The 14,065-nt window shown below is 35.5% G+C and overlaps 1 protein-coding gene across 1 annotated transcript in view; it reads right to left on the minus strand.

The window, feature by feature from the left end:
- Positions 1 to 14,065, minus strand: part of LOC149148330 (acyl-CoA hydrolase 2-like) — a 501,847-nt gene that overhangs the window by 463,267 nt on the left and 24,515 nt on the right. Inside the window, exons 2-3 of the mRNA XM_089440526.1 lie at positions 11,486 to 11,578; positions 11,233 to 11,300 (exon numbers count right to left, since the gene is read on the minus strand). Of these exons, the coding sequence (XP_089296652.1) occupies positions 11,233 to 11,300; positions 11,486 to 11,578 (161 nt within the window). The remainder of the gene's footprint in view (positions 1 to 11,232; positions 11,301 to 11,485; positions 11,579 to 14,065) is intronic.

Below are 14,065 nucleotides of genomic sequence, written 5' to 3' on the forward strand. Positions count from 1 at the left end.
ATGTTAGAAGGAAGGAAGGAAGAGGAAGAAAGAAGGCAGTGGTAGAAGGTAGAAAACAAGGCAATATTTTATGCACAAGAAGAAGAAACCACAACAGAGGAATGGGATGTTAGGGAGGCCACCAGAGCTATGAGAGACATGGATATTGACTGAGTTGCTCAGAGGATTGGCAACACTTTCAATAGGGGGTGATGATGAGCCTCAACATTGGGTAATTATATGGGCCTTAATTCACCTCCTAACTTAGTCAAATCAACTCTTCTCACAACTTATTACATGTTTTGATTATATTTTCTTTAATGAGATGAGTTAAAGTGAGATATTATGTCTAGTGGACTAATATGCATTGAATGCAGGTTTGGAAGAGAAAATCAAGGAATTTTGGCAAGACTAAAGTTTGAAACTCAAATGGGACAAGGGAGAGAGATTGTAGGAGGTAAATCCTCCTCATTTACTCCTCCCCCATTCGAATATTCCTCCATTAGTCACACCATCTCGGAGTGCAAGCAGCCAAGTCATGAAGATTAAAAGGCAGCTGGGAAAGTGATAGACAAAGAGTTAAAGAGTTTAGACTTATGTGATCCATACTTGATTGTTAGAGATTTCAGCAAAATCACATAGAGAATCATTTGTCGACGCGTTTCGAACCAACTAGTGTGGTTCATCGTCAAGACGATGAACCACACTAGTTGGTTTGAAACACATCAACAAATGAACCACACTAGTTGGTTTGAAACGCGTCAACAAATGATTCTCTATGTGATTTTGTTGAAATCTCTAACAGACAAAGAGTTAGTTCATCTCGAGTTTGAGAGCTGAGACTCCATAGATTTAAAGAAGTCATTGGAGACTTAAGTTGTATTAGTGGAGAGGCCTAAAGCCTCATTAAGATTCGTATTTTTGTTGTAAAAAAACTAGTTATTTTCGAGCTCCAAACTTGTGGAAGAAATTGATGTAATTTTCTGTTTTGATAATGAAAATGAGTTTTTTTTTATACAGCACTAAGCTAACTCAGAGGGCTGAAGATCTTGGGTTAGGGCCCAACCTTAGCAACAAAGGCTCCTCTTATTATATCTGTATGCTTAGCTTAGTTTCATAGATTCCTAGTTAAATTGTTTATATAAGTATTTTATTACAAGTATTGTGGATTTGATTAGTTGTTTATTGGTTTGCTTCCATTTGTGATTTAATTCAGTAGCAGGTTAGAAGAGATAAAAGGAGCACCAAAAATCTGTCAGTAGGTGTCTTGGCCTCACCTCTTCCCTAAGGGATCATGATTTGAGGAAAATACCCTTAAGCAGCCCCAAAAAGACAGATCCATTTCCTCGTAAGATTTAGAGTTTACTGTCCTTAAACTAGCATTTGATCATTTTTGCAAGTGTAAGATTAAATTTCCATCACTTCCATCTTCAGTCTTTCAGTAGATCTCATCCATGATTCCATTTTGTTCATCAATTTTCCTCATGCATGAAGTAGAAAACTAGTTCATTAAATTCTGCTTTTCTAGCTTGTCAGAATTCTTCTTGTTTACATCACTTTGTGGCAATTATAAATGTTTGATGCAGAGTAGGTGCTTCAGAAATATAAAGGGATCGCATATCTGGAAACCATCTTCCAACTTCATCCATCCACAATCATTCCTTGCTTTCACCAAGACCTTCACCAATTTCATCATTTTACGTAGAAATTCCTCCAAGCATGTTGAGCGAATCCAACCATCTCCTAACCTTGGTTTTGAGTTCTGAGTGATCCTAGGCATTTTCTCACTGCATTCCACCCATCCACCACCTTCCCTAAGCCTTCCATCACCTCCAGCAACCATCATTTTTCTCTCGGTTGTATCTTGTAGAAATATAGGGAATCTTGTAGGTTTCTAGTACATCCTGTAGGTTTTCCTGTAGTGGCCTGTTTTGAGGCCGAATTGAGGGAAAACCTATAGGAATCCACACCAGGTCACCCAAGGGTCTCCCAAACCTCCCAATCATCTCCTAAACCTCCCAACCATCCACCATCATCGCTAAACCACCTGTCACATCACCAAAAGAGATTAGGGTTTACACTTGAATTTCTAGAAAAATAATAAAAAGAACAAAACAGATTTATTTCAGTCCTTTACATGCACAATAGTGATGTTTTATGTCTTGAACTTCCATGCTTTAGATAGTATCATTTCATACATGTTGGTTTGGCATTTTTGTAAAGCATAGTTTCTCAGCAGTTAGTTAGAGAAGGGTGTGTTTTTAGCATAGGATTTCAGTCATTTTCCTTATTTGCAGTAGATAAGCTTTCTCCTAGAGTAGATCTCTCTTTCTTTCATCAACAATCAAGCCTCTTCTAAATCCAAAAAAGTCTGGCTTGAAAACCCTAGTGATGTCTCGCGAGCTGAATAGTGACAAAGAGGTCATCATGAAAAATCAGTTAGAGGCAGAAAATACACGGTTGAAAAGACAACTGCAAGAAAGAGAAAATCAATTGGCATCCATAGCCAGTCTCTCTTTGGAAGAAATCCAGTGCAGGATGCCAACTAAGTCCTATGCACTATACCTTAAGGAACAGTGGCTGTAGTTCCAAATCAAGACCCTAGCACAAAGAGGCACTATGCCATTCCAGGATTATAGACAGTTCATTGATCTTTGTGATCAAAGCACATTGGAATATAGGGCCAAGATGTCTGAGTTTTATTTGCATAACATGGCCTTGACAGACATGAATGTATGGGACCCTAATGCAAAGCTAGGGGATTTACAGTTGATGGCTTTGGCATCATGGATGAACCATGAGGAAGCAAGGGCTGCAGAAATGAAGAAGGTATTGGCAAGAGAACAAACAGAGCCTCTTATGATCAGAGCTAAGCAGTCCAATCCAATGGCACTCATCAGTACACATAATTTAATTGCCAATGATCCTCAACTTGCACCCAGGTATCTTTCTGCCCAAGAGCAAGCAATTACACATTTTGAAGATGGAATACATTGCCATACAGTTTGAAGATCAGAGAGTACCGCTCTCCTCAAAGGATGAGAGAAGCACTGAACAGGACACCCATGCACAAACAATCCATCCAAAGGCTCAAAATCAATTGGATTGGCCTGAAACTCAATCCTTCACTGCTCTTGCGGATGTTAGAAGGAATAAAGGAAGCGGAAGAAAGAAGGAAGTGGGAGGAGGTAGAAAAGAAGGCAGGATTCTATGCACAAGAAGAAGAAACCACAACAGAGGCATGGAATGTTAGGGAGGCCACCAGAGCTATGAAAGACATGGATATTGATTGAGTTGCTCAGAGGATGAGAAAAACTTTTAGTAGGGGGGTGATGATGAGCCTCATCATTGGGTAATTATATTGGCCTTAATTCACCTCCTAGCTTAGTAAAATCAACTCTTCTCGCAACTTATTACACGTTTTGAGAGAAGCACTGAACATGACACGCGTGTACAAAAAATCCATCAAAAGGCTCAAAATCAAATGGATTAGCCTGAAACTCAGTCCCCCACTGCTCTTGGGGATGTTAGAAGGAAGGAAGGAAGAGGAAGAAAGAAGGCAGTGGGAGAAGGTAGAAAAGAAGGCAATATTTTATGCACAAGAAGAAGAAACGACAACAGAGGAATGGGATGTTAGGGAGGCCACCAGAGCTATGAAAAACATGGATATTGACTGAGTTGCTCAGAGGATCGGCAACACTTTCAGTAGGGAGTGATGATTAGCCTCATCATTGGGTAAATATATGGGCCCTAATTCACCTCCTATCTTAGTCAAATCAACTCTTGTCACAACTTATTACATGTTTTGATTATATTTTGTTTAATGAGATGAGTTAAAGTGAGATATTATGCCTAGTGGACTAATATGCATTGAATGCAGGTTTGGAAGAGAAAATCAAGGAATTTTGGCAAGACTAAGGTTTGAAACTCGAATGGGACAAGGGAGAGAGATTGTAAGAGGTAAATCCTCCTCATTTGCTCCTCCCCCATTCAAATATTCCTCCATTAGTAACATCAGCTCGGAGTGCAAGAAGCCAAGTCATGAAGATCGAAAGGCAGCCAAGCAAGTGATAAACAAAGAGTTAGTTCATCTCAAGTTTGGGAGCTGAGCCTCCCTATATTTAAGGAAGTCGTTGGAGACTTCAGTTGTATAAGTAGAAAATACTATAGCCTCATTAGGATTCAAATTTTTGTTGTAAAAACACTAGTTATTTTCGAGCTCCAGACTTGTGGAAGACATTAATGTAATTTTCTGTTTTAATAATGAAAATGAGTTTTTTATTAATCCAACACTAAGTTAACTTAGATGGCTAAAGCTCTTGGGTTAGGGCCCAATCCTAGCAGCAAAGGCTTCTCTTCTTGTATCTGTATGCTTAGTTTAGTTTCATAGATTCATGGTTAAATTGTCTCTAGAAGTATTTCATTGCAAGTATTGTGGATTTGATTAGTTGTTTATTAGCTTGCTTCCCTTTGTGCTTTACTTTAGTAGCACGTTGGAAGAGATAAATGGAGAACAACAAAGCTGTCAGTAGGTGTCTTCGCCTCACCTCTTCGCTTGGGGATCATGATTTGAAGAAAAGACCCTTACGCAACCCCAAAAACACAAATTTCCATTTCCTCGTAAGATTTAGAGCTTACTGTACTTAAACTAGAATTTGATCATTTTTGCAAGTGTAGGATTTAGTTTCCATCTCTTCTATCTTCAGTATTTCAGTAGATCTCATCCATTCCATTTTGTTCAGCAATTTTCCTCATGCATGAAGTAGACAGCTAGTTCATTAAATTCTACTTTTCTAGCTTTTAGAATTCTTCTGGTTTACATGACTTTGTGGAAATTATAAATGTTTGATGCAGAGAAGGTGCTTCAAAAATCTAAAGGGATCTCATATCTGGAAACCACCTTCCCACTTCATCCATCCATAAGCATTCCTTGCTTTCACCAAGGCCTTCACCAATTTCATCATTTTACATAGAAATTCCTCCAAACATGTTGAGCGAATCCAACCATCTCCTAACCTTGGTTTTGAGTTCTAAGTGATCCTAGGCATTTTCTCACTACATTCCACCTATCCAACACCTTCCCTAAGCCTTCCATCACCTCCAGCAACCATCTTTTTTCTCTCAGTTCTATCTTATAGAAATATAGGGAATCCTGTAGGTTTCTAGCACATCCTGTAGGTTTTCCTGTAGTGGCCTGTTTCGAGGCAAAATTGGGGGAAAACCTCTAGGAAGTCACACCAGGTCACCCAAGGGTCTCCCAAACCTCCTAATCATCTCCTAAACCTCCCAACCATCCACCATCATCACTAAACCACCTGTCACATCACCAAAAGAGATTAAGGTTTACACTTGAATTTCTAGAAAAATAAAAAAAAGAATGAAACAGATTTATTTTAGTCCTTTACATGCACAATAGTGATGTTTGATTTCTTGAACTTCCATTCTTTAGATAGTAGCATTTCATACATGTTAGTTTGGAATTTTTGTAAAGCATAGTTTCTCAACAATTAGTTAGAGAAGGGTGTATTTTTAGCATAGGATTTCAGTCATTTTCATTATTTGCGGTAGATAAGACTTCCCCTAGATTAGATCTCTTTCTTTCATCAACAATCAAGCTTCTTCTAAATCCATAGAAGTTTGGCTTGAAAACCCTAGTGGTATCTCGCCAGCTGAATAGTGACAAAAGGCAGAACCATCACTTGTACTTGTGTATACAACACTGTCACCTCCAAGTTTGTATGAACCCCGGGTTGATAAAGTAAAGTTGGTAGCTCCAGGAGTTGCAACATTCTTGCTGCAATACTGGTGCTCATCAACTTAGCACCCATGTGACTTGTTTTATCTATCTTTTAGTCCTCAATTGGGCCTCGTGGTTCACGTGGTGCCTTACTGAGCTTTTCCAAGATGGGAGGGTCCCACTTCATTTCACATATTTCCATGCAGTATTCTTTTATTGGTTAAGATGACATATATGGTTAATTTCTCACTTCTTCCAATAGCATGCAACTTGCATACTTGCAAATCTGAAGGTTGATCCAAAAGTCGATCAACGACCCAAAATTCACATTGGATGGCAACATGCATTATGGTTTATATAAACTTGCATTCCCAATGAATCAAACATCCATGATTATCTTGATCATGTGGTCTAGACCCATACTTGGTGGCAACATGTGCAATGATTTATAGAAATTTTCATTCTCAATGGACTAAACAACCATGATTGACTCGATCCAACAGTCCAAATGCATATCGTATGTGGACATGCAAGATATCTAAATTTTATGTGTGTGCCCAATGGATCGAATATTTGAGATCCCATAAGATTGATGGTTTAGATAAATACTAGGTGTGGACCTATGAAGAAATGAATTTTTACTTATGCACTTGATGATCCAATGGTGGATATCCTCCCAATCCAACAATCCAAATCAATCTTAGATTAGAAGACAGAGGAGATTTAGGAATCCATCAACTTCTTATTGTATTCAGTCATGACACTTGTTTGTTACTTGTCCTCCATGTGCCAACTCGAATTTTGCTTTGCATTGCTACCTCACTGTCATACAAAATTTTCAAATTTCAAATTTCATACCCTTTTAAAAATATTCCTTGAATAAATTATTTCAATAACTTTTGTCAATATGAAATGGCATCTCTTTTGTTATAAATAACCATCCATTCATTTATTCCAACCTTGTAATCATAAATTTTATACTCGTATATTTATTAATCCCAATGATTTTATTCCTATGAATTCTATCTAGAATTGAGAATTTCATTCCATTTTGAAACTCCTCCTCCATGATTGATTCTGATATACCACTCCTAAAGTGATGCATTTTTCATATATATTCCTATGCAACTTATCTTCCACATATTATCTACTCATTTCAAATCTAATAAAATCTTTGAGAATTTTCCAATTTCCACTCCCTATGGAATTCTCTCAAATGGTTGCCATATAACCTTTATTTTTTCATCTGCAAATGAAGTTGGATCCATATGGCCCTAGTGTTGTAACATTTTATGTAATACCACTTTGTAGCACCCCAGTCACATAGTAGGCATATTATCGCCTTTACAAACTTGTGCTCTAAAAAATTTCCTCAATTATTTTACACATGCAATTTCTATCATGCAACTCTAAGACATTCTATTATGCAATGCAAACATGTAATTCTAACCGTAAAGTGATACTAGGCACATTCAAACCATTTATCCATGTGAAATATATGTAAATTTATGAAATACACATACCAGAAAATAAATAAACACAAGAAAAAAACTTATCTTATTAATATAGAACCAACTAGCTATAGACCTTAGACATTCCACCCCACCATATACCACATTGTTCATAGTCTCTCAGCAATGGGTCACCCTCAAGTTGGGGCTACGACTCCACTGAGGTAAAGTATTACATAAAGCCAATTATAGTCCACAAATCCATAAAAAATGTAGCATGTCAAGGTACATGACTCCAACAACTTCCAACTAATAGTATTTCCTCCCCCATTAGTCCACACAACCCAAGTAGTGCACTCCCTTTTCTATGCATGTAGCCCATTAGAATGTGCCACTACCCCTTAAAGATTCTCAACTTAGGAAAGTTAGGGATTATCATAGTTTCATGGCTTCCAAGTGTTCCAACTGCCCTCAATGCTTTATAGGTACCTTTCTGGCCTCACACCCGAAAAACATATCCCTTTTCCCAAATCCTCCTAATATTTTACTAGAAACATATCATGTCAAAGGTCACCCCTTCTTGCCGAATATGGAGTTTATTCCTCACACTAGTCAAAATGATGTGATGTGCTAATGAAATAACATTAATACTCTCACTTTCATGTGCATGCCCCTTTTTTGACAAATGGCACTCAAAAAAGTCACTTTATGGACTATTACCTCTCATGCCAGTATGGGTACATAAATCTTTTCACCTTGTATTATCACCATTGTAAGCCTAAATACACAAGTCAAATCCTTAAAAAAACCATGTGAGTCTTTGTATTTAGGCGTCTTAGCCATTGTGATTGTCGACCATGACTAGTCAAACTGCATTATGTTCCTAGATGGATTTCATTGGGACTCATGGTTTGTGAAATCCTTGGTTATGTAGGAGTGATAACCGGTGTATGGACTACTTCAACCTGCGCCATGATGCACCTATGCCTTATCACATGGTTGTATGTCATTGAGTCATTATGTGGCCTTTATCATGGTGCAATATTCCTCAAATAGTGTGCACATGCCACTCTCACAAATTCAACAATTCACATTTACCAAGGAAGTTCATGTTTTCTGATGCATTTGATCTTGGAAGTCAAAAAGTCAACTTGGTCTCAAAATGCTTAGAATGAAGAGAAGATGACATGTCATGTTGAAAATTTTCCAAAATGTGAAGGCATTAATAAAAAACAGATAGTCAAAGTTGGTCTAATTGCACAATGGGGATTCAGGTGGAAAAACAGGGGCAAAACTTAACATAATTTTGTTTGCAATATATAAAAAGTGGTCTACAAAATTACAGGAACAAAACCTAGGTGCCATATTCCAAGGTTCCTTTAGGGCATTGGAGATATTTCTTCTATGCATGATGATGTGGCACATGTGTTCAAAGGAATGGCAACAAAGGAATAGATATATCCAATGAGGCTAGTAGAAAGTGAAATAGTGGTGAAATCAAGGTAAAATAGCAGGGAAATAAGGTGAAATCAAGTCAATTTACCTAAGGACATTAGAGCACTACTCGAGATGGCTAAGTCAACTTATTGCTAGATATAATGGTCAAGGAAAGTAGTCATTGGAGATCAAAAGTAGTCATCACAAGGTTAAGTGGTGAACTGTCAGGGTAAAAAAACCCATTTGGTACAACATGGACACAAAAGTAACCAATGGAGAGTCAAAGAATTATTCAATCAAGCAATTGAACTTCAAGAGGACCAAGTCGAGATTCCTAACTAACCACTAATGGAATTTTGAACCTCTAAAGTGGATCATTGGGTATTTTTGGACCAGCTTTATTCATCTCTTCATCTTTTGGGTCAATGCAAAGGGGAATATTGGACTTCTAAGGGTCATGTGTGAGTCAAATTAAACTCGCTAAGTGGGGAAAAGAAATGAAATGTAATATTTTATTTAATTTTACCTCGGTATCTGACATGTGGATCACAAGTACTATTATTTTCCTAGAAAGAGGTTCAACTAGTCATTATATAAAATTTAAAAAATATTAAAAAAATCCAACCTCTCCTCTAGTTGAAGTTGTTATTGATTTGTGAAAAAATTATTATGCCATAAATTAGAACTTTCATTTTTGCAAATATTTTGTTTCTATTGTGTGGTTTGGTTCTTTTTATTTCGTGTTTACTTAACACATGTTCTAATGGGGCTATCAAATAAAATAATTCATAACTATGAAGGATTACACAAATTTTGGAGGGATGATACATTGAAGGGCTACATAGCCACATAAAGAGGATGAAGAGGGCACTAGTCATCTTTATCACTCTAGTTGTAGAGTGGACCAAGGTGGAACTTGGGGTTGGATCAATCCTTATGGGATACTTTTAACTAGGTGAATATCTCTCAATCACATAGTCAACCCAAAAATTAGATACGTCTCTTTAGAGGCTGATCCTAACTGGATTTGGAAAGTTGTGAAGAGTTTTAGACATAAGTGGAGGCGATAATCTCTTCTTGAATCCAATCCCACCTTATTGTCTAAAATGCATGGTCAACTTGAACATGATTGTGATTTACAACATAGCAATATTGAAGGTAAGAAGTATTGAATTTTGTAACTACGGTCAATCTTCATAATGTATATTTGGCACTTGATGTATCTATATTGATTATTGTAGAACATATTTTAAATGCGAGAGTGAAAAGAAAATTATATTTTAAGTCAAGTCCCATTTGGACTTTTGAAAGAGAAAATTTTGAATTTTTTAAATTGAAATTTTTGGCACCGAGTTTGTAAAGTCGGTCTCCCTCTAAGTCAACTCAACCCAAGCAGAGTCACACCCTTTCAACCCAAGAAGATCACTATATAAATATGGTTCAACCTCGTTCTCTCACTACCAATTCACACTCTCTCAAGAAAAATGTTTATTAGGATCTTATTGAATAACAAGAAGGACAAGGAAGATAAAAAAGAAGACGAATTGCATCTCTTTCAAGATTGCATGCATGGATGGACTCTCTCTCTCTACAATTATCATATTTATGCGCAATTTCTATTACAAGGGATGAAATTTATGGGCAATTGCAAGGGGGTGAAATTTTGGGATTCTATGAGTTGCAGGAGGGTTAGAATTTTGGGTCAGATCATGCAGAGAAAAGTGTTGGATCAGACTGGGAAGTTTGACTTAAAGGGTTTGACCAGGTTTGACCTAGTTGATGTCTAGAAGGTCTAGGTGTCTCTCTCGTTGAACAGAAGAACTTTTCTATTGAAAAGGTTGTTGTGGTTTTCCCCTTTATGGGTTTCTCCAAGGTAAATCTTGTGTTCTCTTTCTGCATTATGATCTCTATTGTTCTACTATTCTTGTATGACTGAATTTCTGAAGTATAATTGCTATATTGGAATAATTTAAAAGAAGATTAACATCAAAAGTAATTATCATTTTTTCAAAAATATTGTGTTAGTCTCTATTACACTTAGAAAATCAACAAGAAATTGTGTCCAAGGTGAGTCGTTTCTTAAAAACCAATCTCTTTAAAAAAACCAAAATATATATATATATATATATATATATATATATATATATGTATATAGATCAATTTGATCACTTGCATTTTAAGATGTTATCATAATATAGCTAGTAACCCTTGGGATGCATGCTCCAAACCCTTTTTAAGATTAGCTTGGTTTCAAAGGAAACTAACACAATGTTGACATAGAAAGCGAGCATATGACATAAATTCACCAATGCTTCACTTGCATTAATACCATTTTTTAATTTGCTCTGAATATTGTTTGCAATCATAATCTAAAAAATGAATTTCTATAAATTATATTTTTCTAAATAATTATCAAATGAAAATACTAAAATATTATTTAATGATGAAAATACTAAAGTATTATTTAAATAACATTAAATTAAGAAACAAATTAATTAGAATTTTTTAAAATTATTGATAAAATCATATATATCTAATATCTCATTTCTTTATATAATGGTGTCCATTTAAATTATTCTAAAATGTACACACTCTTTCCATTATGAAATTAATAACAATGTAACATACCTCCCCTTTCCAAATAAAGTAAACACCATTTCCAACTTCACCCTTTTGAACAAGGTAGTCACCCTTATCTGCAGTAAATAGCAACAGATATCAAAAGCAAGCACATATTTTGAAATGCAAAGCCAGAAGGAAAAATTATTATAAAAGTTAATCTCAAATATCAATTTGGAAAAAAATTAAAGCTTATTAAAACATATTAAAAAAATGACTTTAATAGAAAAAGCATATGATATTTGAAAGTGAGATTACTCACTATAATTCTTTAACTCCATAACTTCCGAGATTTTCTTGAGAGATGAGCTCGACAACCATTGCAATAAGGATATAGAACCTAAAAACTCCATTACTGTTCCACAATCCATTTCCCAAATAATCATTAAACTTTCATATGATGCGTACCATATTTGTGAGGTTATAGAAATCACAACTTCGGTAAAACATAATTGATTTTAACAACCATATTTTGCTTGCTTCGTAAGAGAATAGTCCTCGAAACAACACCGTAGCCACCACAAGGACCTTCTAGGCAGGCAAGCTTTCTCAGAGAAATAAATTTTAAAAAAAAGGGAGACGGGTAAGAATAGTTCCCTTATCCTTGTATGAGGGATACAACAGTACAATAACAACATTGTTAGGTGCAAACTTGCACAATCTACTTGGCAAGTTTGCTCAGAGAAATAAATTTAAAAAAATGGGAAACGGGTAAGAATAGTTCCCTCATCTTTGTAGGAGGGATGCACCTTTACAAGAACAAACTAGCAATATTGATAGGTGTAAACTTGCACAATCTATTCACAAAGCTTTGAAAAAAAAAAAAACTTTTTCCAATTATTATGGGTCTATTGAGAATCAAAAGCCAAAAACATGACATAAATTTAACGAATTCTCAGGAGAAGAAAAAAATAATAATTCAAATTTATACATTTGCTTAGGTAAGGCTAACAAAATGGGATATATGTAATCGCAATTAATATTTTTTTAGTCAAATTAGGAAAAATCTTTCTTACTGAGGTACTAGACTAATTACATTCTTAGATATGATCTAATTTATCATTGTATTAGTGCGTAAAAAGAAAAATTGTTCACTAATTAGGAAAAAAAAATGGATTGTTAACCGTAAGAGCACAGAGCAGCATATTTTAACATAAATTTTTTGTGAGAAAACGAGTTTTTAATAATAAATCTATTTTTTATAGCTTGAAATTTAAAGCAGACATGCTTTGACTTACAAGCAGTAAAGGAGGTCAACATCCTGCTTAGCCAAGTGACGTCTCTACTCAACTTAGGCAGATTATAATGGACAATACCCAAGCCTTTTAAAAATTAAAGGCTTCATTATATGTAATCCATAGGCTCTAATACCAAGGGCTACCAAAACCATGTACTTGGAACCACCTTTGCACTCTAATACCAAGGGCTACCAAAACCATGTACTTGAAACCACCTTTGCGGACCTAGCAACTTTGGCTCTTTCATTAATTCAAGTTTACCCTAACATTCCCTCTTTAAACTTGGTCTCTTCTCCCATATCACCTAGGTTTACTCCAAAACTTTACTAGCAAGTGTATGCATGCCTAACTAGGTTTTGCAATATGTTCAAGTTTGCACAACTATTCACACTAGATGCTCTCCTCCCCAAATATTACTTCTATGGTTGCATATTACCATGCTAGACCTCTATTTCATCTCAAGGAATCTTGTGTTTGTAGTTCAAATAACAATAAAGCTTCTCATTGTTAGCTTCAACCTCAACATACAATATACTAACATTTGGAACCATCGTCCCCCTACCCCTTGGCTCTTATACCACTTTTAATAAAAACTAAAGAAATAATAGATCTACTATTGCTCATGGCTTAAACGTAGCCAACACCTTGCCTTAGCCAAGTGAGATCTCTGTTCAACTGAGGCACATTATAGTGGAGAATCCGTAGGTCTTTTAAAGGCTTCATCACATATAATCTGTGGGCTTTAATATGGCCAGCCACCAAAACCATGTGATCAAAACCATCATCATGGATTTAACAACTTTGACTTTTTCACCGAATCAAATTTACTTCAACAATTAAGTTATTTAAAACAAATTATAAGCCTACCAAAAACAATTAAAAATATAACTCTAAAATAAAATAATAATTTTAACAAAAATAACATAGCCGAGAAATGCATTATCCTCTCTTATAACATCATTCAAAATAAAAGAGTGACACCATTCAAATAACACCTTGCCCGAGCCGGATAATAACCCGATTTACAAAATAATCTCTTACTTAAAACCCCTACTTGTACCATTCAAATATTCAAGTGAAACTCATTTGAAAAGATTCAGAGATGATGTTCTTGCTACTTACATAATCATTCAACCACACAGTGAAGTTTATTTCAATGAAGGAGCACACAGGCAATAACAAACCAAATTACATTGACGTTTGAATCCCGCAACTTAGTTATATTTAACATTGTTTTGACAATGGTAAATTATAAATTTTCTAAATCCAAATGGGAGTACTCACGTTCATGTTCAATACATTGGGAATGTCGAACTATTTCCTACCTATAATGAAATGGAATTTCACCATAATACAATATCAAATACATAAATTTAAATTATAGGATTGTTGGATAATATTATTCTATATTTTAATCAAGGTACATTAAGAGTTTAGAGTTGGTTATATTTCCATTTAAAAAAAATATCTTATCAATAAGATAAATAGATGTTGGCCATAGTGCACCCTACATATCAAATATTAAGACTCGGTAATAGTCCACTACAACTCTATATAGAAGATTTAGCTCAACTTGAAAACCTGTCAGTGGCACTCACTTCATT

Source organism: Pinus tabuliformis, chromosome 9 (genome assembly GCF_031772625.1).
Source record: "Pinus tabuliformis cultivar Carrire ecotype Pingquan chromosome 9, CPIR1, whole genome shotgun sequence".
Lineage (NCBI taxonomy): Eukaryota > Viridiplantae > Streptophyta > Pinopsida > Pinales > Pinaceae > Pinus > Pinus tabuliformis.